Source organism: Phasianus colchicus, chromosome 26 (assembly GCF_987193195.1).
Source record: "Phasianus colchicus chromosome 26, bPhaCol1.hap1.1, whole genome shotgun sequence".
Lineage (NCBI taxonomy): Eukaryota > Metazoa > Chordata > Aves > Galliformes > Phasianidae > Phasianus > Phasianus colchicus.
The window spans coordinates 4564795-4592216 of NC_143461.1; the positions used below are offsets into that span (position 1 = coordinate 4564795).

General features: G+C 50.3%; 2 protein-coding genes across 3 annotated transcripts in view; both read left to right on the top strand.

The window, feature by feature from the left end:
• The window catches only part of SKAP1 (src kinase associated phosphoprotein 1), a 125331-nt gene that overhangs the window by 75023 nt on the left and 22886 nt on the right, over positions 1 to 27422 (top strand). The window lies entirely within an intron of this gene.
• LOC149914982 (uncharacterized) lies at positions 363 to 27417 on the top strand. The gene is made up of 2 exons (XM_090124941.1): positions 363 to 20763; positions 20806 to 27417. Exons 1-2 carry the CDS (start codon positions 20014 to 20016, stop codon positions 21148 to 21150), a joined length of 1095 nt encoding a protein of 364 aa, XP_089981067.1. The 5' UTR covers positions 363 to 20013; the 3' UTR covers positions 21151 to 27417.

Below are 27422 nucleotides of genomic sequence, written 5' to 3' on the forward strand. Positions count from 1 at the left end.
AAAGAATAATAATAATAATAATAATAATAAAGATTTAAAGTATGCAAACCGTCCTGAAAACTTGATTAATTAATTACAACCAATGGACTAAATTCTGCTCTCAATTAACACGTGCAGCCCCATCGAAATTAATGGGGTTGCACATGTGCACGGGCAGAAATTGGTGCGATAGGTTTATTACCAGTAAATGGCAATTAATAACAGCTCTCCCTTTCTATTTGCTATTACAGCCTATTAATATTTCCAGCCCTTGGAATCTCAGCAGCGCCACGGCAGCAGCTATGAATTAAGAGCTGGGGGAACCCCCTCATTTTATTTTATTTATATATATATAATTTTTTTTTTCTTTTTCTTACCCCGAAAGAAGTTTCTGTTACCAAAAGTTTGCCTCGTGTTATTTTTATAGCCGAGTGAGAGAGAATTTACAGGGAGCTGAAATCATTGAAGCTAATTAGCTGAATGGCCCTATTATTTATCCAGGGACACGTAGTACAATAATTGCTATTGCAGGTTTGAAGCATCTCAGGGATATTAATTCCAGAGCTTTCATGTCATCTCAGTACAGTAAAACTTCCTAATGGCACCCTGAAGGTGCATAATCTCATTTTAAAACTACTTTTTCTTCTTTTTTTCTGAGGGAACTGGCAGAATCTCCTTCCATAAAAGCTGAAAAAGGGGAAGAACTCATAATATTTTCCTCATAAGAAAGCAGTTATATTTTCTTATTATTTTTTCCACTCTCTGACCTTTCTTGCTTCCCGACGATGGGACTGCCAGAGCTCTCCATCAAAAGTTTCCCTCAACTCCTCTCTGCTGCTCCCAGAGGGACGATGGCTGCGTTTGGTGTCATCCAAGCATGGCAAGGGATGTTGGCCTTGGGGTCACTGCCCCCCTGGGATGGAGCTATGGGCTCCATTTGGAGCGGGGAGGTTGGGGAGCCCCCATCCTTGGAGATGTGGCACTGAGGGACGTGGTTAGTGGGCACAGCAGGGTGGGTTGGGCTCAGGCTTGGGGGTCTCGGAGGCTTTTTACAGCCTGAATGGTTTTATTATTCTGTGGTTTTTCTTGGGTTGAATGTGTTTGGAGGAGATGCTCCTGGTGTGAGCGCGAGGGGTTGGTGCCAGGGGTGAGATGTGGGTTGTCTGCAAGACCACCATTGCCTGTGTCCCCATGCACAGAGGGGTCACCAGCCAAACCACGTCCAACCTGGGTTTGCTGTGTGCACTGGGGAAGCACATCCCAGCCAGAAGGGCTGAGTAAAGCAGTCATTAGAGCGGGCAGCCAAAGAAGACCCCCAGGTCTCCATATGTGGCTCAACGTCAGCCCTCAGCCCCCAATGTCAGCCCTCACACAGAGCCTGGGCCAAAAGCCTGAGTCCCAGGGCAACCCCAGAGCAGAGGAGGGGGTTGGTGCTCATGGGGACACTGTTGGGCATCCCCAGGTTTGAGCCCAGGTTCCAACCAGGATGGTCACGTCACCAGTGGGGTTGAGCCTCATCACGGAGGCATTCCCATGGCTCAGCCCAAGGAGCCCACATAGAGGGGAGAGCTGTGGATGTTTGGGAAGGGATTTGTGAGGGTCTTTGCCCCTTGATGCTGGCCTGGATGGGAAGCACTTGGGCTGCCATGCTTGGAACCAACGGCGCTCACGATAGAAGCATTGATGGGCCTTTAATTAGAACCACGCGAACGGCGCTGCTTTCACTTTAATTTAGCTTGATTTAAATGACACTCGTGGGCCAGATGAACCAAAGTCACTGGAGCTACACCAATTTACACCAGCTGAGGATTTGGCAGTAAAAGGGGGGATGAAGGTGATTCCCTGTACTTTGTTTTAACCCAACAATCTTTACAGCCATCCATTAAGGCGCTCCACCAGGCATTCCTCCTTCTGCAGAAGAGGTTTCAGCGGAAGAAATAAAGCTGTGAAGATTCAGTTTTCACTTTGTTTCTCGTAAAGACAGTCAGACTCCAACATAAACAACAATTTACACCCAGCATTTATTCTGGAAATTACAGTATCGTGCAGCTAACGCACACAGATAAATAATGTTTTATGGGATTCTGTGGAGTCCTTTCAGGGTAGCGGATGTTTAGTAGAATTAGAAGGCTTGGAAAATGGAGAGCTTGGGCTCTAGCTGTTAATCCTGGAAAAGGGAAACGCAAAGCAGGCTCCCACAATTAAAAAGATGAAAATAAATTCCTCCATACGGGCATTGTTCCTTTAAAAAACATCTTTATTAAACATTCAAGGGGACGAGGACTGGCAGGAGCTGTGTGTGTGTGTGTGCTGTGTTTGCAGCTCAAATTGGGAAGGGATGCTCAGAACCCTGGGGAAATGTCAGCACAGAATGGGCAGCATTGGTTCCAGCCATGATGCTGTGCTGGAGCTGAGCATCCCATGTTAGGACCCCCATGGACTTTAACCAGGACACCTCCAACACACAGCGTTCCTAAAACCAAAGGTTGGGATGCATGGGATAAATCAGCCCAGGGCATCCATTCCAAAGCCACATTTAGTGAACTGGTGGAGCAGGAGTCTGCTTGTCCTAATTAACATCAGCCTGTTGCTGTTATTATTAGTTAAGGAGTTCTCACTGCTTCTTGTGCTCTGTGGTGTCTCACACCAGATTGCAGCTGTGTTGTGCAGGATTGTCTCCTTGCCACAAGCATGGCAAGGGACAAAAGTCCTCTCCTGCTATGGGAATAGGGGAGGCTGAACGTATCCTTTCCTTCTATTGTGTCATTTCTGGTCCAGAGTTGAGCACTGCAAGGCAGAAAGTGCTCGGTGTGCTACCAGTCACCTGCCCAGGTCTTCAAAGAAATGGAAAAATGAGGTCAAAGAGGTTTTCCCCATCCTTCTCAAGGGAGCCTTAATTACTGAGCACAAAGGTGGCATTTCCAGTGCAAAGCTGCAGGATACCAGGACATCAAAACAGGAGCTCTCTGTCTCCATTTCTATGGTCAGTAGTACAGCAAAGCCCAATCTTGCTTAAAGTCCTCCAGTGCCACTGCAGTGTAAGTTAAAGCCCATGGAAGGCTGGGCTCCACCAACCCACCTCATCTGGCAGCAGCTGCTTTGGAGAATCACAGGAAGACCCCCATCATGGGCAGTGATGGAATAACGTGGCTGTCTTTAGAAATTCCCTCCTGACCCTTCCTGCTTTACGACTGGAAGCGTAAAGGTTTATAGTCCTTCACTTTTATCTTGCCTAATGAAGCTGCAGATGTTCTCTTTATTCGTGTAAATATCTAACCCGTACCAGCGCAGGTAAACAAGAGGCTGTGTTAATCCTTGCCGTGGTGATTTACATATGCAAATAGAGCTGGGGGTGCCCGGATCTGTGGCGGTTCTGATCCCATTGGAGCTGCTGGTGGGCATCTGGGTGCTGCCTCCATCCCATAGGCACCGCAGGGGTGCTGCCTCCATCCCATAGGGGGGACTTGGGGTGTGAGACAGCCCTGCTTCCCCTCCTCCTTGCTGGCAGATCCCATTTGAATTCCATCCTTTCACCTCTGCTGTTGGGTAAAGTGAACCTCAGCACGAAGCACGCTGCCCCAGCTGCAAGAGACGGAGCGAGAGGCATTTACAGCCTTACAGTGAGATAAAGATGAATCTGAAGCCTCGGTGGCTGTGATAGTGAGGGGAGGAGGAAGGCGTTTATGGCCCCATCTGCCGGCGTTTCAGCACGATGGGACTGGCTTTATGGCAGGAGCCTCCTCCAGTGCCAATTTCTTCCATCTGGGGACCAGGATCTGGTTTCAGGCTCTTCGTGGTGGTCCTGGCAGGATGGGAGGGCTCCAGGATATGGGGGGTCTTGGGCACGACCCACACCCACAGACCTGGATGGTGGCACGCAGGGCAGAGCCTTTTGCTGCTCCCCTGCTGGGTTGATTAGCACAAGGCATGGCCCAAACTCGTTAGCACTGAAATCAAAGATAAACCAGGAATGGAGCAATGTCATTCTGTAGGTGTTTGGTCAAAATAGCTCGGCTTCTGGCTGATTTGGCAGCAGTCAGTGTTTGGTTTGATTTCCTAGGGGGAGCAGGGCTGTGGGGTTTGGTGGCCGTGGTGATGCTGCTCACTGCTCACTCCTTTCCCCATCCATTGGTTGTTTGAGCGATCGATGCCATCCTCTGCACAGCCAGCACTGCACCTTCCTTGGGGCTGCTTCTCTTTAGGCAGGCAGGAGCCTCGTGCAAGGGTCTAAATTAGGCTGCATGCTGATCTGTCCCATGTTAGATACCCTAATAACGAGGAAAAATTACAGTGCTTCTCCTTTAGGAGAGAGCAACTTCCATTGAAGAATATCAAGCACTTGGCAGTAGAGGTTAACTGGTGTTATCCCTGTTTTGCAGCCGGAGAAAATTGATAGTTGGAGCAGTAAAATGGTGTTTGCAGGGTCAGCAGGGAGCTGGGAGCTTTGCTCTGTGTTGCTGGGAGGTGGCACTGGGAGCTCCATGCAGGGGCGTTGGGATGCTGAGTGGCAGAGGTTCATGCTTTATACTGCACCCCAAACGTGTGGGCTCTTCCAAAACAAGTGATGTGAGCAGCTCGTGCCTCATCTCTGCACCAGCTCCATGCTCAGCTCAGGGGCTCCACATCATCTTCCCCAAATATTTGTTCCACAACGCAACAAGGTGCCAAAGGAGACCCAGAGCAGCAAGAAAACCTCCGTAAAAAAAAAAACACACAACAATTATAACCCATACCTACGTGGTTTTTTTTTTCTTTTTTTTTCTTTTTCTTTTTTTTTTCTTATTTTTTTTCCCCTCCCAGTAACCATAGCAATAATCTGTTGGTATCTCGAGGTTACCAGGCTGCTTTGGAAAGGTTTGGAACCTCAGTCGAATCCTGCCAGGTGCTGAGCTCCTGGAAGGGAGGGCAGTGAGCAGCTGGCAGGAGCAGAGCCCAGGGCAGCTTTTAACCACATCACCTCCCACCTCGCAGCCCCAGCAAACCCCCTGTGTGTGTGTGTGTGTGTGTGCACAGCCCTCCCTTGAAGTGGTTAACTCAGCTGTGAAGCCTTCTATCAGCCGTAATAGCTTCAAGGTGGGGAATAAAAAATGGAGAGTGTTTAAATTGTTAATGGGTTTCATGTTCTTGTCACTGTTGAGGGTTTGTTCCCTTTTATAAACTCATAGTTTTTGGTTGACATTGCTTTTATGTGAGCCATCAGCCAGTTGGTGATGGTGTTCCTGTGTTAGACCATTACTGCCGGATTGTATTTGCAGTAAAGAAAGAGAATGGAGGCCGTAAATCTACAGCCAGAGATTTAGGGCTCTGTTTCTCTGCAGTTTAGGCCCATGTGCTCAGGAAGTCCATTCTCCTCCAGCAGAATTACACTCTCCAAACGTTTCTGCTCAGGCACTGATCGACGGTGTGCGCTCCTCGGCTCTGCTGATGCCCAGGGCAAGAGATGGGGCAGAACCATGCAGCTCTGCTTGTGCTCAGCCTCTGACTTTTAGAAAGGATGAGAATTGCTCCAGCAGGGAGATCTGCCCTTGCCCAGAGCTGTGTTTTGGGCTCGCTGGCACGCCAGGCAATGGGGCAGAGGGTTTTGCTATCCTGGGCAATAGGGACAGTTGCTGGGTGAGCTATAGAGGGTCACCAACCACATGGATAAGCAAACCCAGTGCTGGATGTGAATCATCCTCCGGTGGCCGTAGCATCTTTGAGTTCATCCCCTGCCTGGAAGTGTGAACGTTTTGCACTACAAATCGTCTTCATTGGAAATGGTGCCTTTGCTGAGATTGCCCAGGAAACCTGGAACGGGGAACCCAGGCGCTTCCGAGCTCTGAGTTTGGCTTCACCCACTGATTTATTATAAACTGCATAAAGTGCAAAGTGAAGGTGATGAATTTCCGTTAGGAAAACTAATTGCCTCCACAGGGCCAAATTCTCCTGACCGTTGGCACGTTCGCCCAGGGATTCCCCCAGCAGAAGCCAAGTCTGAGGCCGAGCACTGAGCTCTGCACTGCATGCAGTGCTCCCCAAGCACCCCCCAGCCCTGCCCTCTCTTGGTGTCAGCCACAACGCCACTGAGCACGATTTAATGGCACACTGAGCCCATGTTTGCCCATTAAGGGCATCAGGCGATGCCTCTGTGAGCTGTCGGTCCAAACTGAGCCTGTGTTAAAGATGTCATGTCTGTAATTGCACAGGATGCTCCCATCCCTCTCCCCTCCCTCCAGCCACTCCACGGGGGCTCATCCCAGGGTTCTGCCTCCTACATGGGGAGCTTGTGGCCCTATGGGCTGGCAAAGGGTTGCCTGAGGGCTGAGCTCCAGCACCATTTCTTGCTTCTTTCTGGAGAAAGGAGGGATGGAAGCACTCAAATACAGCCTGGATGAGGCTGCTCTTTCCCTGAGTCTGATGCAAAAGTGTCAGCTCTAAGCATTGCAAGAGTCCCAGACAGCCTTACCTGCTCTTCCCCTTTCTCTGCTTCCTTCACTGGGCTCACAGAGGCAGAAGTATCCAACCCCATTGCAAACCTGCCCTGCAGGTGCCCATTTCTTACACTTTGCTGCCCACTGAGTGTATATACATATACGTGTGGATGCATATATATACACACACATCTATATATATGCATATAGATCCTTATATGTAGATATTACCATAAGTGAAGGTTGAACACATTACTCAAACCTCAGCTTTTCCCTGAAGTCTGTTGTTTACAGACACAATGCCTGTCCCCAGGGCTCACTTCCATAAAGCCTTATTATCATATATTCCAGGGGCATAAACTTGGGATGTCAGCCCCAGCACGGTGCTTCTGAGCTTGGTTTGTTGTTCCACCTTCCATTTTGCTCTGCTTTCCTTCTCACTGCTGCGGTTGTTGTTTTGGTTCCGATATTTGATCTGATACACTCCTTATTCTTCTAATAAGATGAGAAGTAATAATAATAGGGAGATGGTTAATGGAGCCTGAATACCTTCATCCTGAGCCTGTGAAGGGTTTCAGTGCTGCACAGGCAAAGCAGTCCCCAAACCTGGGGATGTGGGTGATGCTGGGACCTCCTTGGCGTGGCTCAGGCTCTGCCCTACCAGCTGTGCTTCAGAGCACATTGCTGATAGGCAGAAATCACCAAAACTGCCCCCCCTTCTCCCCCATCTCCACGTTATTGACGTCGGTTATGTAGCGATGCTGTTTCCATCCTCCCTTTCAGATCCCTGCCATTGGCACAGGGCTGGCTGGCTGCTGTTTCCCTGTTGCTGCTGACCAGCTCTCACTGATGCCCCTCTGCTTTCTGAGGATATTTTTGCATCACTTCTCTCTGTTTCCCTCTGTAGTGATACCATGAGCTATGCAGAACTCTCTGTATGGCCTGCCAGCGTTTTGCTTTCCAATGGAAGGCTAATCCAGCATTATAATATAGTAACACAAAAACCCACCTCCTTTTACTTCCCCCCACCCTGTTTCATGCTTTTTTTCCCCCTTTTCTTTTCTTAATTCACTGTCTAGTGAGTTTCTGATTGACTCAAAGACCAATTAAAGTAAAATTTAATGGGAGAATAGATTAACTCCCTGAGGTTCCCCCGCCATCCATCACATTTTTATAGCAGGAGCTGTGAAGAAGCTCATAACTTCATGCTGTGAATGTGATAATAAAGAGGGCACGGAGAGGATTCCGATTTACTGCCAGGCTGATGTGCACCGGGATGGGATTTACTGCCCCAATCCCTTCCTCCTTTTATTTGGAGGGAGGTGACCAGATCTGTGCTCAGCACCAGCTCCTGCCCTCCCAGCTGAGGAACCATCTCTGCTGTCACTTGTTCCATTTCCACCCACTGATGGCCAACAGCCATGAGATGACAGCAGGTTTGGAGGTGAGGGAGGTGCTGGGGGTCACCACAGCCCTCTCCTCCCTGGGTATCACATGTGATGCTTCTCCCTGGCATTGCAGTGGGTGATGTGGCTGAAGGGATGCGCTCAAGATGCCATGCGCTGGGGTTCCTGCTCTGCATCTGGGTGCTGCCATGGGAGAGCTCTCAGCTGAGAAGCAGCATGAAGTTTAGAAAGGACTCTGCTTCCTCTGGGATGGATTACAGAGGAGCTGTGGGGGGGCAGAGATGGGAAAAGATGCATCTCCCCTAGTGGGTTTCAATGAAAAGGTTTGTGTGTGTGCAACAGCAATGAACTGAAGAAGAGAGAGAATTTATCTGGAAATAATAGAAACTATTTGTTGGATTTTCCAGGCTGAAGATCTGGAGTTAATCATTATTCCGTGAAACCCTGAATGATGTTTCCTGCAGCCTTTGTACATAGATAGTGTTCCGGTGGGAGTGCTCCTAACGGCGTTTTGTCAGGCTCTATCAGCAGTATTGAGCCAACCTGAGCACCCGATTATTAATCCTTTTCTCCCGGTGACATGACGGCAATCGATGGCTGAACAAGCTATTGAAACAGCAGCAATCAACTGGACTCCAGTTAATCCAATGGGATCTGGATTTGGGGCAGGATGAGGGAGTTTTAGGAAAGCCTGAGCTCAGCCTGCACCCATCTGCTGGCTGTGCTGCTGCTGTGGGTCACAGGAGCGATGCCCTCTCTGGTGGCAGCAGCTTTTAGGTGCTGGAGCTCCATGGGTGCCACTTGCATTCATGCATGCAGGCATCAGTGCTTCTTGCTGCCTCAGAAGGGGAGAAGTGGGGAAGTTTTGCCTGATTTTTGCATGCACGTGGAAGCACACGGGTGTGTGTGCACAAAGTGACACATGCCCACCCTGAGATGCGTCCGTTCCTGCGTGTTGGAGTCCTGCAGGGACACAGTGGAAGAAGGCAGTGCCATCTGCTGGTAAATCAGCTTCAGCTGAGCGTGGCACTGCTGACCTGGGGCTGTTGGGTGGCCTTTGGGTCCTCTCCCATCCACACTGTGTCCCCATCTCCAATTCGATTCAATTCCACGGCATCGCTGAGAGTTCAGCATAGGGTTTGTAGCAGGATTTGGGGACTCCAGCAGTGAACATCACCATGCCTCAGTCCTCAGTGGGCCAGTGGGAGGGAAGAGCCTGGGGGAAGCCCATCTGGTGTTGAAACTTCAGCCACTGCCTTTGCTGGGGCTCATCCAATGGCATGAAAACCCAAAGTGAGAGCTGGTCAATGCTGGATGTGCAGAGGAACACGAGGCACACAGCCCTGGCACTGCAAGCAGAGCTTTAAGAATGTGCCCAAAGCTTTTTGGCTGTGCTGGAACCATCCCTTGTGGTCGGTTCCCCACTGGTGCCAGCTCTGTCCTCCTCTCCTGCTGAGGGTTGGGGGGGTGGGCTGCACGTTTTGGGGAGTGTGAGGGTGGCTCCTGTGCTGCCACGGGCTGTCAGCCCCAGCGAATGGTTACTAATAAGGTTGGCCATTAAGGTGGGTCAGTGATGGATGGGCTGTGTTCTCATGCCCCAGCCTGGCGTGTGCTAAGACACTCCCTGACCAGCAGCTGTTGTACTGGCTGCCTTGTTAAGGGTCTCTCTCGGTGACATCAGCTATACATCAACCTGGCTGATGCCTTTGATTATTTAGACAGCTCTTGGCATGATGAATCGTTGGGATTGATCTGTCTTTTCTTCACATTCACTCCCTGCCCTGTCTCTCCCAACTCTCCCCGCTCTTCAACCACAAATCCTTTAAAGGTTAGCACCTTCCAGGGTGTCCCACTGAAACAACTCCAGAAACGTGGCACTGAGGGACCCGTGTGCTGTGATCCCGTTCCTTAGAGAGGCTGAGCTGGGATTGCAGGGGGGACAGGTAGCTCTCAGCTGTCCGTGGGGAGAGGTGACAGCTGTGGGGATGGCTCTGTCACAGCATCACTGGCTTGGTGATCTACAATTGCATGGCTGCTTCAGAAAGAGGCAAGAAACGAGCAGGTGTCAGCTAACCCTGGTGGTTATTGCAGCCCAGGGAGGCTAAAGCACAAGATGCTTTCTGGGAACCTTTCCCCTCCTCCCTGCTTAGCAGTAATTATTCCTTGCAGCTTTCGGTAATGGCTAGATGTCTGCTCATTGCTTGTCAGGAGCCTGTGATGATCCAGAATCCTCCAGCAGTGTGCAGACCCTCCCAGGATTTGCTCCTTTTTGCAGCTAGATGCCTTGTCACAAAGACACTACCCCTGTGCCCCTATCAGCAAATGTCCCTCTGATGGATGAGACCCACAGCACGCTTTGGACCTCTGAAAGAGGAAGCTGCCTGTAGCAAAGGAGTCAGAGACTCGTTGGTGGTTTTGGTTCCATTCTGTGAGCTTTTGGCTTCAGTTTTTGCTGAGCTCCATTTTGCATCTGTGGGTTTGGTGCGACACACGTTCTGCATGGCCACCCATTGGAGGTTGTAGTGCATGGTCTCCAATGCCTTTTTTGCTCACTCACTGAGCTGTTTCCTGGTGCAAGTGCTCTGGCAAGCTCTTTCCCCCCACCTCAGCTGCTAAAGCCTGAAACAAAACACTGCAGGTGCTGCCCATGCACATCACCGAGTCTCCAGCAACCAAGACTGGGGAAATCTGCAACCCTCCATCAAATCCCCAGCAGACAGTGCTGCTCCCAGGGTCCCATCCCTGCTGCTCTGGCAGCCCTGTGGCCAACCTTGCTGTGGCACGATGGCAACAAATACATGCATGCTTTATAAACAGCAGCATCCCATAGCTGGAAGCCCCTTTGACTACCAGCTCTGGGCTCCAGCACCCAGCCCTGGCACGTCAATGGTTGGAGGAAGAAGGCTGCCATCCTCCTCCTCCTCCTGCCTGCTGCTGGGAAGCAGCTCCCTGGGCACAGCAGGGCTGGCGGCAGCCAACAGCATCCAGCTCTGCACCGTGGCTGCTTTGCTTTGAACTCTTATCTGTGGCGTCTCCTGGTTTTTCACTGCAGCAGACGGTTGAGGCTCACACAGGTCCTGATAACCTTTCTCTTGTTCATTAAGGGCCCACTTAGTGCTCTGAGGGACTGAAGGGAGACAGTCTGGAGGAGAGAAGCAGCACAGGGCTTTTAGCCTGGGTAATACAAAACTTCATCAATAATCCTCCGAACACAAACCCAGAATTCAAATACAACCCTCTCTCTCCAAATTAACCCCAAAGAGAGAAAAAGAAAAAAAAAAAATACAAGAAACAACACAGAACTGCAGGTTTAAGGCAGGATGTCTCCCCGCGAGCTGCTGAGCTTGAGGATGAGTTTGCCCTGATGCATCCCTAAGAGCACTGCAGTGTATGGGCAAGTCAGCTCTTTGGGTTGAGGACCACAGGGTGATGGGCAAGCTCTTTCCTTTCCTCCTGCAGCTAGGATAGATTGGAGAGCTAAAGGCTTGCACGGGGGAGCCAGCTGATTTGGTTCAGCATTTCAGTGCTGGCAGAGATCTGCCTCACCTGGCACGAGGCTCCAGGTTTCCTTCACCCTCACAGTGCCTCTGGAAGCAGCTGAAGTCCCATATAGTTTGTGGGGCTCCTCACTGCATGGCTGAGGGCAGCTGGGTTACATATCCTCCTCTCAAGAGACTTGTTATGATCTTCAGCCCAAAGGGAGCTGAAGCAGAGGAAGAAAGGGGGGGGGAGGAGGAGGGAAACACCCCTTAAAAATTGGCTAGGTAATGGAAACAACCTTTAACTATCATATTTCAAACATAACGCCATAATAAAAGTAACAGGATAATGATTTTTTTCAGCCCAGATATTAGAGGCCCAGATATTGATTGGTTGTTTCCCTTGTCGTTCCAGCCTCTGATGGAACTGCATTTTTTGACAGAGAGTGCAATAAAATGTACAGTTTCCAATTTGAGAGCCCTATAAATGTCATCTCTACATGCACGGTTACAAATTCTTCATGATGTTCCTTTCCTTCCCCTCAATACCATGAGGGTCTTCTGAGACACAGCAGTGCACACCACCTCCCCTCCTGGAGGAGAAAGTTTGCAGCGTTGCTGAACCCATCCCAATACAGTTCTGTGCTGGGAAGATGAAAAAGATGCTGGGTTCCCACGGGGCAGCTCTCCTGGGGTCAGAAGGACTGAGGTTACAGAGTTAATATCTCTTGTTTTCAGATTTATAGATACGTGGGGCAGATGATGAAGCTTTCTGTGACCCAGCTGTGCTGTCAGGAGCTTCCAGTTCAACTCTGTTGGCCTGGAATGCTGCTTTGAATGGTTCGTTTTGTGCCAAGGGGCAAAAGGAAAGCTGAGAACGGGAAGGGAGAAGCACAGGGTGGTGGCACATGAGGTTACATGGGATTACATGAGGTTACATGAGATTGCATGAGGTTACATGAGGTTACATGGGATTACATGAGATTACATGAGGTTACATGAGATTACATGAGATTGCATGAGGTTACATGGGATTACATGAGGTTACATGAGGTTACATGAAGTTACATGAGATTACATGGGATTACATGGGATTACATGAGGTTACATGGGATTACATGAGGTTACATGAGGTTACATGAAGTTACATGAGGTTACATGGGATTACATGGGATTACATGAGGTTACATGAGGTTACATGAAGTTACATGAGATTACATGAAGTTACATGGGATTACATGAGGTTACATGGGATTACATGAGGTTACATGAGGTTACATGAAGTTACATGAGGTTACATGGGATTACATGGGATTACATGAGGTTACATGGGATTACATGAGATTACATGAAGTTACATGAGATTACATGAGGTTACATGGGATTACATGAGATTACATGAAGTTACATGAGATTACATGAGGTTACATGGGATTACATGGGATTACATGAAGTTACATGAGATTACATGAGGTTACACGAGCCCTTTTGGCTCAGTGCTCCCAAAGTGAAGTGGCCAAAAGTGGGGGGGATGCAGAGCATCTCTGATGAATGCACCCTCTTCCTCCGCTGCAAAAATAACAATAACTGCTTTTCTATAAATCTCCCTTCCACAAAAGAGAGCTGAAAGCAGCAGCAGCATCCCTATGGTGCAGGGGTACCCCGGTATGGGTAATGAGGGCAGTCACCTTGCATGAGATACACTCACGCCGTGACCTTCCGTTAGGTTTAATGCAACCTTTTTATTTCTTTCCAATAACTCTCCAATCAGTCAGCACTCTGCCAGCTTTCTTCTAACCTCAGATCACAGCCTCATAACCAGTTTTGGGGCTTTTATTGGTCTCTGAGGTAGCCAAAGCCATTAAGCTCAGTGTTTTGATTTGATGAGAGACGTTTTCAGGGTCTCAGCGTCTCTCTCACCTTTGCCTAAACATTTCAGCCTTGTCTCTATGCTGGGAATTGGGATTGCAGAGCCCAGCCCTGATATTCCCCTCTGCTGGGTAGGAATTGAGAGCAGAGTATTAAAAGAGATCAGAAACTGCTCTGAATTTGCCTTTTTTCCCCCATTTTCAGTGTGGGTTTCAGCTGCTTAATGCCACGTCCCTCATCAGACCCTTTACCCAGAGGGGTGCTGGAGGTCTGAATGTCACCCAGGGGCTTTGAGCTCCCGAGCCAGCCTGGATTTGTAGCAAAGCCACATCTGATTAACCACATTTGGTGCCTTTTATAATCAACTCCTGCTCTATAACATCCTGGATTTATCACTTGGTGGGCATCCGAGATGTAATAAGAAGCAGCTTCAGTTTTGGAGCTGGCATTCTTTACGCAGCCCTGTCACTTTCCCCCATTTCCAGCGGTGGGACACAGCCGAGGCGATCGATATTTTATTTTACCTCCTTTTTACCAATAATTTTTTTAATCATAGCGTCTTCTCTCTCATCTCCCACCTTTGGATAAATAATTACAGTGAGGCAGTGCCGTGCTCAGCACTTTTTAGAAGAAAAGTGCAGAGGAAGAGATGGAGGAGAGGAAGGGCCAGAGCTGCTGAGCACTGCCTGGGCAATGCAGGGTGTGAGGAAAGCTCTGGTGGCACCAATATGGCAAAGCCTGGGCACATTGCAGCCTGCTGTATGCTTGGCATTGCTGCATGCTGGGCACAGCTGCATGCTGGGTTCACTGCTGCATGGTGGGCCACTGGTGCACGCAGGGCACTGCTGTCTGCTAGGCATTGCTGCACGCTGGGCACAATTGCTTGCTGGGCATTGCTGCATTCTGGGCTCACTGCTGCATGCTGGGCTCACTGCTACATGCTGGGCACTGGTGCATGCAGGGCATTGCTGCATTCTGGGCATACTGCTGCATGGTGGGCTCACTGCTGCATGCTGGGCACTGGTGCATGCAGGGCATTGCTGCATGCTAGGTATTGCTGCATGCTGGGCACTATTGCTTACTGGGCATTGCTGCATGCTGGGCTCACTGCTGCATGCTGGGCACTGCTGCATGCTGGGCATACTGCTGCATTTTGGCACTGCTGCATGGTGGGCATTACTGCATGCTGGGCATACTGCTGCTTTTTTGTACTGCTGCATGGTGGGCACTGGTGCATGCAGGGCATACTGCTGCATTTTGGTACTGCTGCATGCTGGGCACAGTGCTGCATGCTGGGCATTGCTGCATGCTGGGCACTACTGCTTGCTGAGCATTGCTGCATGCTGGGCACTAAGCCACATGTTAGGCACCGCTGGACCCAGGCTGCACGATGGATACGGGGCCGGGGCAGCTGCCCAGCTGCACGCCCCTCTCCCTCTCCCCTCTGAGCTTTGTATGGCACGGCGCTGCGGGTTGGCACGAAGCCCTCCGTTGATAATTAACACCCCGAGGGCCGCAGCCGGCTCCGTCTCACCTCCCGGCCGCGCACCGCGCAGGGATTGAACGAACGGCTCCGCTCCAATCCTGGGCCTCTGCTGCCGCCTTGTGGCGGAACCCCGCAACGACACCTCCCTGCCCGCCCCGGCCGTGCGGGCCCATTGCCGGGCAGCGCCCCGGGGTCGGCTTTGTGCCCCCCTGCATTACAGCAATGAGGTTCGTCTCCCCTGCCCGTCCCCGCTCTGACCTTTGCCGGGGCTTGAATAAGTCAAAGTCGGCTTTCCGTCTGACAGCCCTTCCCGGAGACAGTAAATATGCCAGAAAAGGTGATGGAAGCACTTGATTTTTATCCGATGTGTTTTTAAAGACCCAAATTGTAACCCTGGATGTCAAGACGTGAATCCGTGGGATATTTATGGCACGGAGCGTTCTTTCCTCTTCCTTTTCTCCCTAATTTTTCTGCTTGGAATTAAAGAAGAGTTTCCTCCTGACCCCAACCCCCCCTGTAGGGATGCTCCTCTCTGCCCCCCACAGCTGGGACCCTACGCTGGGGCTGCCCCACACTTGGCCCAGTGGGGACACGTGTCTGGTGCCCAGGGTACCGAGCAGAGTGGGAGGATCACTTCCCATCACAGCCGTGCTAATCCTGTTTATACATCTCTGGGTGATGCCTCATCCCCCCCAGCTCTTGAACCCTCCCTCCGCTCATGTCTGGCAGGAGCACAGGGCCAGCAGGGGCTCAGCAGGCGGCTCAGCATCCCCACTGTGCTGCCATCGCCCCGAGGATCCCCACGTCCCCACTGGGCAGCACATAGGGGGTGACCCCCCGCCTCCTTCCTCTGCTCGCTCTCTCCGGGGCTGCGGGGTGAAAGCTGAAAGTTGAAGAGTCCAAAACATCAACCCTTGGCTCTCAGCTTGTGATGGGAAATGAAAATATTTGGATAAGCTCTGATACGGAGCTGCTGCTATTTACAAACCTTGATCCCGCGGCCCCGCACATCAAAAGACCTTTTTTTATAAAGCTCTCTCTGCACTCCCGGCTCCGTTTTCAGGCTGTCAAGGGCATTATTTGATGTTCCTCTTTTGTTTGTTTACATTAATTAAGATGGGCAAATCCATCACTGTGACTTTTCTCCCTCCGCGGCGGCGGGGCGAGAGCAGCCGGGGCGCACGCCTGCTGCAGGTGTTCGGCGGGTTTTGTGGGGCGGGTGATAAAACACACATTTGTTCTCCAGGTCGTGTGGACAGACTGACATTTCCCGATAAAAAGCCCAACCCCCGACACCCCCTCCCCTCCTCCTACCCCACGGTGACAAATGATTTTCTTATCTGGAACAAGGAAAGCAGTGGCCAAGTTTCATCTCTGCTTCCCGCCTGGGTTCTTAGGGCAGCAGGGGAGCGGAGTTGGTGCTGCTGCTCTCAGTTCTGCCCAAGGGCTGCAGAGCCTTTAGGGAGCACAGAACTGGTTCAGCACAGAGCCCTCCTCCAGTCCACCAACTCCATGGTGCTTGGGAAGCACTGAGTTTCCTCCCTGTTTTGCCCCACTGCAGAGAATTGCCCCACATCTTCAGTGCCCACCAGCGCAGCAAACCCCAGCAGGATGTGCAGTGTCCCCACTGTGGGACTGTGGTTTATGGGAACCCCGTGTAATTTAAATGCTCAGGTGGGAAAATGAAGGTGAAGGTCACAGCTCCTGCACTTGGCATGGCCTCCTAATGGGAAGGCTGTGATGCTGGATCTGATGGTATCAAAATATTGATCCAGGCTGGATGTGGCTCTGGGCAGCCTGGTCTGGTGGTTGGTGACCCTGCACATAGCAGAGGGTTTGAAACTAAAATGATCACTGTGGTCCTTTTCAACTCAGGCCATTCTACAGTGATTCCATGCTGCTGCTGCTCTCCACGTGTGGAGGCACAGGATGCTGCTGGAACTGGATGATCTTTCAGGTCCTTTCCAACCCAAGCCATGATATGAAGATGTGATTCTGTGCTGGGGACGTGACTTAGGGACAGCTGGAGGGAACAGGGTGGTGGCCAAGCTGCTGAGCTGGGCACATGATAAATTTCAGTCCAATTAGTTGAAGGATGAGAAGCAGCATGCTCTGATTCATTCTGCATGGGACAGCGATCCCTTTTCCAGTGATTTCCCTCATGTCCTTCAGAAAGTTCTCTACATTCTGCCTCTCCTTTAGCTGTCTCAGGATGCCCAGCTCCCACGTGTGCTGTGTTGCAATTCAATTCCATTCTCTCTAAAGTCTTGTCCTGACGTTATTGTTCCCCAGATGTCTTCCTTTAACACACATCCTTAATTTTTTGGTGAAATACTCCAGTTTTTTTAGAACTTGGTCCACAGGCTTCAATTCCAGCTGTGTTTTAGGCAGAGGTCTCAGGAGCCCAGATCCTTTCCAAGAGGAAGCAGCTTGCTCCCTTTCCCCCTTTCTTTTCTTTCCTGAAGGAGGTAACTGGCACTTCATTTATCTGTGGGTTTGTTATGACTCTGGGCTAACAGATACCACGCTTAGCAAACTCTCACTCTTCACTAATGGAAGATACTTTAATCTAATTGCCCCCTATCACCCAACACCGGAGCCTCCTCCCACATCTCTGGCGAGCCGCTGTTCACAGGGATGCTTCCTTCTTTCCCCATCCCACATGGCTCTGTGCCCAGACACAAGCAGGACGAGGGTCGAGGGCACAGGGAGGACTCGCAGGCACAGATTCTGTGTGTGTATCAGCTTCACCTCGGGGTGCCAGGCCCCGGAAGGAGCTGAGGAGGGAGAAGCACAAAGGGGAGGCGAAAGCAGACTGGTGGGTTGCTGTAATAGCAGTGCTGGTGGCTGGGACTGAGGAAAAGGAGGTGCGAAATCCTGGGTTACACTCACTGTGATGAGCCTCTTCTTGGCACCGAGTCCTGCAGGGTTGAGCTCTCCCTCTTTGGGAGGATGGAGGAAGGCCTCTGTTGCTGCTTCCCAGGTTGTCCTGGGATCTCCTACTCTCCCAGCTGCTGGGTCCTTGCCACAGCTGCATCTTCCTGGGAGCCCAGTCCCATCCCAGCCTTGTCCCATCAACCTGTTGTTCCGTCAGCCCATTCTTTCATCATCCCATCCTCTCATCATCCCATCGTCCCATCATCCTTTGCCCCATCATCCTATCCTCTCATCTTCCCACAGTCCCATCATTCCATTATTGCGTCATCCCATCCTCCCATGGTCCCATTATCCCATAATTCCAATGTCCCATCAACCCATCATCCCAGTATCTCATCCTCCCATCAACCCATCAGCCCAATATCTCATCATCCCATCATCCCATGGTCCCATCATCCCATCATCCCATCAACCCCTCATCCCATCAACCAATGGCCCCATTATCCCATCAACCCATCATCCCAGTATCTCATCATCCCACCAACCCATCGTCCCATCATCCCATCAACCCATCAACCCATCAGCCCAATATCTCATCATCCCATCATCCCATCAACCCATCAACCCATCAACCCATGGTCCCATCATCTCATAATTCAAATGTCCCATCAACCCATCATCCCAGTATCTCATCATCTCATCAACCCATCAACCCATCAGCCCAATATCTCATCATCCCATCATCCCATGGTCCTATCATCCCATCATCCCATCATCCCATCAACCCCTCATCCCATCAACAAATGGTCCCATCATCCCATCATCCCAGTATCTCATCATCCCACCAACCCATGGTCCCATCATCCCATCAACCCATCAACCCATGGTCCCATCATCTCATAATTCCAATGTCCCATCAACCCATCATCCCAGTATCTCATCATCCCATGGTCCCATCATCCCATCAACCCATCAACCCATCAACCCAATATCTCATCATCCCATCATCCCATCATCCCATGGTCCCATCATCTCATAATTCCAATGCCCCATCAACCCATCATCCCAGTATCTCACAGTTCCATCATCCCATCCCAGCTGCCCTGGGCCATGCCAGCACTGCAGCATCCATGCCAGGGCTCCCAAAGAATGAATGTCAGTGGCTGTGTCTAAAATCAAAATGCTGTTTCTCAAAAAATGAAGCTTTAAAAGTGAAGACTCAACAAAAACCCCAAACCCAGGAGAGCCCCAGTAATCCTAAACCAGGTCTGACAACACCGAGATGCGGTGTGAATATTTTGCTTACAGGGATTTACGTATTTGTCCTTAGGAGCCCATCAATTTAAAAAGAAATTTATTTTACCAATGAAATTCCAATTCTGTACATTTTTATTTCAATTTCACCCTCCAAGCAGATACTGGTTGGCATTAAGCTGTGAGTAAAAGTTCAAAATCACTTCTTAAAAACCACATCTATCACCGTTTTGTGACATAATACAAAATTTAAGTACCCAAATAAATGTTTGTTAAGCTCCATAATGACCGACATATTTCTGCATAGAAATAGCACGTTCTGCTGGTTAGCTAAAAGAAATGTTAAATCTGCCATAAAAGCTAACTTTTATCAACACGCTTTAATGGTTACCAGCTCTCCTTAGGAAAGGGAATAAGAAAGTATGAATGCAAAACAACATTAAAATGGATGATTTCAATCAAGACGTCTCGCTCGATGATTTAAATCGTCGTTAAAATCGGTGATTTAAATCACTTGGAGTTCAAGCAACCCACGCAGGGCTCCGGTTCTGGGACTGCCACCACCCAAATGCTGCTTTCATCACTTGGGTTCCCAACCACAGGAGCCTGAGGCTTTAAAAGGAAACATCTTTGTCCCAAAGCAGATCCTCTAACGAGCTCCAGACGCTGCCCACGAGGGGCTGAGCTGTGCCTGGTGCTGTGGAGGAGGGTTAAGGTTGGGGTCCTTTTCCAATTGGGGATTGGAAAAGGAGATCTGGGGCCGTTAGCTGTGATGTCTGCATTTGTTGTGTTGTCCCAAGCTGTGCTGTTAACATTGGGAGCTCAGCCCAGCTGCAGCAAGGAGGCACTCAGGAATTTCTCCTATGTTTTCACTTTTGCAGCGTTTGCTTCTTATAAAGACTCCCAAAGCATCATCTGCTGCTTGGGGGGGGGGATCTTCAGTGCCACCACCCCCTTCCCCATAGATCTCAGGCTCACACCTCCAAGCCCCACTTCCCACCCCGTTCCTCACCCACACATGGAGCCAATTGTGGCTGCGGATAGACAAGGCACTAACAGGCAGCGAAAGGCAAAAGGGCTGCAAAAAGCATGTGGTACAGAGCCTTCTGTCAGTATAAACCGCCTTTGCTGAGTCACATTTGTGCAGAAATCATCCTGAGGTTAAGCACGATCTGAAACGCGTTTGGCAGCTCTGCTGTTTGTCTCTCCCTTCGCTGGTGGCCGCTCCCTGCGTCCCCATCAGCCATGTTCCCATGGGAGAGTGGGCAACAGGGGGTGAGGGTGAGGATAAAGGTGAGGGTGAGGTGAGGGTGAGGGTGAGGGTGAGGATGAGGGTGAGGATGAGGGTGAGGGTGAAGGTGAGGATGAGGATGAGGATGAGGGTGAGGGTGAGGGTGAGGGTGAGGATGAGGGTGAGGGTGAAGGTGAGGATGAGGATGAGGATGAGGGTGAGGGTGAGGGTGAGGGTGAGGATGAGGAGGAGGAGGAGGATGAGGGTTAGAATGAGGATGAGGATGAGGGTGAGGGTGAGGATGAGGATGAGGGTGCGGATGAGGAGGAGGAGAAGGAGAAGGAGGAGGAGGAGGGTGAGGGTGAGGATGAGGGTGAGGGTGAAGGTGAGGGTGAGGGTGAAGGTGAGGGTGAGGGTGAGGATGAGGATTAGAATGAGGATGAGGATGAGGATGAGGGTTAGAATGAGGATGAGGGTGAGGGTGAGGATGAGGATGAAGAGGAGGAGGAGGGTGAGGATGAGGACGAGGGTGAGGATGAGGGTGAGGATGGTGAGGCTGAGGATGAGAGTAAGGGTGAGGATGAGGATAAGGATAAGGACGAGAATGAGGGTGAAGGTAAAGAGAAGGATGAGGATGAGGATGAGGATGAGGATGAAGGTAAGGATGAGAGTAAGGGTGAGGATGAGGATGAGAGTAAGAGTGAGAATGAGGATGAGGGTGAGGATGCGGATGAGGATGAGGATGAGGATGAGGATGAGGATGAGGATGAGGGTGAGGGTGAGGGTGAGGGTGAGGGTGAGGGTGAGGGTGAAGATGAGGATGGGACCCCATGGAGCCATGGGTGAGGAGTGGCAGCGATGTGAGCTTAGCCTGAGTTTGTTCCCCCTGAGCAACACCACTGCTTCCAGATTGGCAGCTGCTCCAGCACATTCATTTTGTAGAAAGGCATCCCTAAATGGGAAGGGAATAATTTATACCGACATAAAGCACCTTTATTTGGATATAACTATCTGCATTAAGGAGGTTGGATTGCTCTTACCGTATCAGTATGGTGTAGTTGAAGCTCTATTACTCGTATATAAGCTGTTCCTGGCTCTGCTCCTGATTTATTTTCCTAGCAGAGCTAGGCTGGGTGTGTCTAGATTCATGTTGTGTTGATATCAGAAAATCAACGTTTCTTTCGTAATCCAAGGTATGTGATGTAAATCAACAGGGCTCCAGGGAAGGCAGGGGCATTTTATCAGTGTAAAACGAGAGGAGAAGTGAGCCCAAGGGGGGGATTTACCAAGGAACGCGCTTTTATCATTTTACGACCTGTTGATTTTACTTTTCTAACAATTACTCTGAAGTAGGAAACGAGGGGAAAAAAAAAAAATAGACCTGGGCCAAAGATGAAAGGGAAGTGGGAGATTGAGGCTGCGTGGTTGGAGCGGGCAGAGCAGAGCCCCCCTCTTATCCCACCCCTCTCTGTGCACACACACACCGAGGTCTCAGGGGAGAAGTTGTTCTCGGTGTGAAACACAGCCCTGCAGTTACAGGAGAGAAACCAAGGAACAATGAAAACCCGCAGGGAAATCATTTAATATTTCCAGCCTTCTCACATGGCTTCTTGACACTCGGGTCTGCGGAGGGGAAAAACTGATTTATGCCGTCAGTTGTTAGACAATGTGGAGGTGAGGTCAGGCACGGGCATTCCTCATCTCTTCCCCGGCGCTCAGAGATCCCCTGGGCAAGGTGGAATCAAAGCATTTCAAATGGTAGAGGTCATGAGAGTGACACGGTAAGAGGTAAAGGAGCACAGCCTCCTGCCTCCTACAGAATGGCTGACACCTATATATCTTCATATTGCCATTGTTTCCGCTTGAAGAATTGCGTGTCGTTTGTTTGACTTTTTTTTTCTTTTTTCCTAACCCTCCTCTCTCCTTAAATCCTCTCCGTTTTCCACTGTGATCTATAGGGACCGTTTGTGTCGAGGCTGATGATGATGTGGGATGGAATTGTTAGAGGAGTAAAAAGGCTGAAGCCACGAGATGGGCTGCAGCCAACAGGTGTCTGTCTGCTCTTTGTGCAGCCTTGTGTCGGCATTAAAATCCCATCTGCCTGCAGGGGAATTGTCCTGTGTTGGTTTGTAGCAGCACCTTCATGCTGGAGACATCAGGTGAGAGGGATTTCTGGGCTTGGACCCAACCCGTAGGGCTCCAGTGCTTTGATTTTAGCTCAGCACGCGGGCAGAGAGAGGAGAAATGACTCCAAAGCCTCCCCAGGTATGTGTGCTCACCTATAGGGTGCAGCTCTGTGCTCAGCCAGCACATCCCATCCCATACAGGGATGGGATCCTGGGGTCCTGGTGCCCCCTGTCAAACATGGGATCAGGATTTCGTGCACTGTAGGATCACCATATCCTGGCTAGAGAAGTCTTCTTCTACCACTATTCTACTCTTCTCATATCATGATTGTACTCAGGGTGGCGAGCCACCGACCCAGAAAAGCTGTGGATGCTCCATCCTTGGAGGTGTCCAAGGCCAGGCTGAATGGGACCAGCCTGCTCTGCTGGGGGGGCACGCAGCCCACAGCAGGATGAGCTGTGAGCTCCCTTCCAAGCCAAGCCATTCCATGATTCTCCCATTGGCACGAGCTCTCTCCACGGATCATCCCACAGCTCCCGTTGAACCCAGTGGTGTTTTTATGTCAGCGATGCAGTCAGGATGGAGGTGGGATGCAGCGAGCAGACGATGTGTTATTGCATCCCTACTGCTCCCATCCCAGCATCCCTGGAGCCCTTTTGAAAGGCACTGCGGGGCACAGGAGCGGGACAGACGGTCGCATGCAGAGCGCAGCCAACCCCCATTGCCATGGGACAGCCTCGGATAACGGGTTTCAGTTTCCAAGGTTGGTGGGGTAACATCAGTGAGAAGCAAATATTTGGTCAAATGCACCCTGAGGTAAGCTGGTATCCGGTGTAACCACACAGCATGGCCATATGTTATTACTTATCCATCAGCCTCTTTGAGTAACGACGTACGGGGCCGGGGCGAGAGTTGGCTTTTGTCAAGCATATATTTCAGCAGCGTTTAAATAAACTCATCGAGCTGCACGTCTCGTGAACTTTCCTATTCCATCTGTCTGCGCCGAGCCACCCGTGGAAAGAAATGGATGAGGCCTTCAAACCTTCTCCAGTGCCCGGAAAATGAGGCAGTCCAGTTAACAATAAATGGTGGCCAATTGGGGCACACATGAGCGGTCTGGTGAGGAAGAAAAGAAAGTTGAGCTTAATGAAGTCCCTGCGCCCGCGTCCCCGTGCGTGGACAGGAAAGGACGGGTGGTTTATAACTGTTTATTGGAGTTAATGGTAATAAATTCCTCACTTGTGATGCATTAACTTTAATGTTTTCATTACGTGATGATTTAGGTTTTCCCTTTTCACGTTGTAAATCATGTTGTCCCGGTAGCACAGCAGGTCGAATGTCTGACATAATGTTATGTTTGGGGGAGAGAAATAACAGGGGAATGAGTTACATAGGTTATATATTTATATATCTAATATGCTGCTTTTTTTTTTTTTTTTTTTTTTGGTGGTGGTGGTTTGGGGGATTTTGGGGGGTTGTTTTTTGGTTTTTAAAGGTTTTTAAAGGACTTTAAGAAATTGCATCCTGGTGAAGCCTATGGATGGGTGGATGGACAGACCCAACCGAAAGCAAATCTGCAAGTTGCTGCTGCAGAGCCCTACGAAGGGATGGTTTCCATGGCAACTCCCCAAATGCTCTTGGTGCTGAGGGGTTTTTTTTTTCCCCTCCCTCTTTGCTGAGTGCAAGCCCTTGGCTAATGAGCTGTGCAAATAGATATTGAGATTTAGTGTTTTTTATTTTGCAATTATAGACTTAGCGATTTGGAAGGAAACTTTTGGGCCAAAGGCTCTGCCTCCTCTTTGAATTCCCTTTTCTTTTTTTTTTTTTTTTTTTTCTATTCCCTTGGCAAAGTTGATTCAACTTCAAACTCGCTGTTGAATTTTCCAGACCAAATAAAAAAAAAAAAAACACTGCTGAAGTTGGAAGGTTTTTTTTCCACCCTCCCGGTACCCAACCTGCAGTCAGCTCTTTGCCATCGCCCGTCTCTCCTCTTGTTTGCTTATCAATCATACGAACCACATTCATGGACTCCCCTGGAAAAAACAGCAGTTTGTACCCAACATTCACTTGGCACCTCACAACGGTCCATCTGTACACCTCTATTTATTTCTGTTTGGTCATTAGACGTGATCCAATAAGAGCTTTAGGGACAGCGTAGTTAATTGGGCACCGTTCAACCTCAGGTGAGAAGTGCTGTTTTCTTGAGTCACTTCCATGGATTTTGTGCTCACTCCTGGCTGTCAGCACTTGTCAAAGCCCCCCACGGCTGCTGGTGGCACTGCTTAATGTTGGTTCTTGCCTTCAATACTGCTCTGTGCTGCTGCTACAAGAGGACATTGAGCAGCTCCCCATGGGGGTCTGTCCAAAGGAAACACTGGGATTTCAGCTCTCCGAGGGGTTCTGTGGGCAAGCCTGGGATTCCTTGGGGCAATGTTGGGCTGTTGAGCCCAGGAGCCCCTCCTGACATCATCATTTCATCAGTTCATCATTTCCTCTCGATTATTTCCATTGATTTCTGACTGCCTCCTGCTTGCTGATTACCTTTCAGTCTTGGCAGTTATCCCAGAGTGGATGCCTACACTCTGAGTTTTGCCTACAAGCCCCTTCTGAGAAGTCAAGCTGAAGCCCAACCGGATCTCCTCCACCACCCCTTCCCTTTTTCTTCATCTGCTTTATTATTTTCCTGCTCAACACGATAAAAATCTGGCACCAGATCTACTTCATGCCATCCATGCTGGCAATCGTTTAATCCCCCATTTTCTTTGAACCAGTTGCTCGTTTCATTCCCATCCTTACAAATGATGCTGGCTTCTGTGGGGTTGAAATTCCCATTGGACCAAACCCTTGCTCACCACCACTCAGCCCTGGCCATCATGGGCCCATTGGCCATGGCCTCAGTCGCCGGTGGGAATTGCAAAACCTTTCATCTCTCTTTGAAGGCGACAGGAGGGGTTGTTTGTCTGTTCCCGATTCTTTTTATCCTCATTAGCTTCAATGGAAAAAAAAAAAAAAAGACTGGAGCCACCACTGAGAGCTTTGGGAAATCACAGCTGATTGCACTCCGGGTTTGCAATGTATTTGGGTGTTCCCATTGAAGTCCCCGGGAGGAGAATCTGCTCTTGGCACGTCTGAGCTTGGTGAATAAACCAGAGGATTGGGAATTAGCTGCAAGCCTCCGTGCTCCATCCCTTTTGAACACTCAGTTAATGTGACAGTGTGGGCACGAGCGCAGCCCCCGGGCTGGTTTGGCTGCAGCTGCTGTGACATTTGGTGCAGCTGGTGTGCATGACTCAGAGAGCAGAGGGCTGAGTGCTGGAACACAGAGGGCTTTGAGGACATGGTGAGGACGGGCCGGAATGGTCACGATGCTCAGCGGGCATCCCAGTGTTCCTTTGCTCCTTCTGCTGGGCTGGGGAAGGAATAGAGATGGAAGGGACCTTCGTGCCCATGTAAATGCAGGAGGTGCCGAGAGGGGTTGTGTGTCTGGGAGGGCACACGGTGGATTTAAGGCTTTATCTTTTCTCCCTGCCCTTACAAATGATGGATGGCTGTGGTTGGAAGAGACGAGCAGGCCATGGGGCACTGAGCTCAGGTTTACCTGTGAGCTGTGTGCCCTGAGGTGGAGGATCTAACGAGGCCACCCAAGCAAATGGACCCTCTGCCTGAGAGGGCTGCGGTCCCACCTGGCCCCCCTTGGTTTTCCAGGTGTCCATTAGGACAGTTTAAAGACATAAAACCCCAGGGATGATCTTTGCAGGCTAATTCAGCCATTTGTTGCTAGCAGAAGCCATCTGGATTGCTATTATGGGGCCAGCTGGGGGTGCAGGGAGGGAAAGGGGCACCCCCACAGCTCCCACCTCCCCCAGATTTAATCCTCCTGGCTCTGCACTGCCAGGGCTGCATCAGAGAGGCTGTGCTGTTCGTGTCATGTTCTGTACAACTTCACATTTCCAGAGCTTCGTGCAATCTAATCAGCCCTCGCAAGCCCTCCCTAATTGTATTTGCTTGTCTGAGTAGCCACTGAGTATTTAAGAAGGTGAGTGCCTCCGTTTGCTCTGATTCTCCTGTTGGGAAGCAGCAGCGCTGTGTCTTTTGCTGGATCCAGGCAGAGTTTTGGGACGACGCTGCTGAGATGCTGAGCAAAAGCCAAGCTGCATTTAGAGAGCTGCCAGCTCCCAAACCTGAGACACCAATACGTGGCATCTGCCCACCAGCAAAACCCAAGCTCAAGCAGGGCTGTGGGGCTGCAGCACGACGATTTCTTTCAGTCTTGGGGAGCGGGGGCAGAGGGAAGCCGCACGCTGATAATGTACTGAAAGTAAATGAAATTAAATAAGCGAAGCAGCACTGGCAGCTCCTGCCTTCCCCCCCCTGGGTAATTCAATTCGAGCTCTCGCACTGATGGGATCTCGCCAGGGCTGCCTCTGTCACCCCGCTGGGGCCTGGAATCTTTAACATCTAAATAAAAGTTTCACTCAAGCATTTTTTATGCTCCTGCCAGCGGGATCGGCGAGCTGGCGTTGGGCACATTAATGTAATATTCATACTCGCAGGGTCTCCCCGTGCATCCGGCAGCACCGTCCCATTTTCATAATTATAAATGTCCCATAAAATGACATTCAGATTTGCATTAGCTGAAGGGGTCGAGGCTCGGGTTGGAGAAGGAAATGTGCTTTTTCTGCCAGTCGGGAGCGTCGTGCTGCTATATGGAAAAGGCTGGGCAGGTTTGTTCCCTGCATGGGTGCTTTGCTTTCCCCCAGCTTGGTGGAGGGATGCCAGCCCAGCACCTGGGGACACGGCAGGTGACATCAGGCCCTGCTGGCAGCTCTATGGGATCCTTTGGGGTTGGTCACCAAGCTCCAACACAGAATATGGGGACGTGGAACAACTTTCTGGTTCTTAATGCAGCCCAGCCTGAACCCTAAGAGAGAATTCAGGTCCTTTTCGACACCCGTGTTTGTTTCTTTTGTAAGAAACATAAGAGTATTTGTATGAAGGTCTGGATTTTCCTCCTGCTCTCAGCTCCCTGACCATCTGTGCCCTGGGCAGAGGGCTGAGCCCCAAACCCATTCGTGGTAATGTGTGCATTCAATGCGAGTCCCTCAGAGGGAGGAGGGATGGAGCTGGCAGGCATCATTGAGGTGGGCAAGCTGCCTCTTTGGGGGACCCCTATGGGCAGTGTGCTATTTACCCAAGGGTGCTGCACAGCTTGGAAGGTCTTGGAGGGATCCGTTCCTCTCTGTGTGCATGGGTTGCATGCATGGCATGGAGTGGAGATGACCAGACTTTGTTTTGATGCTTGTA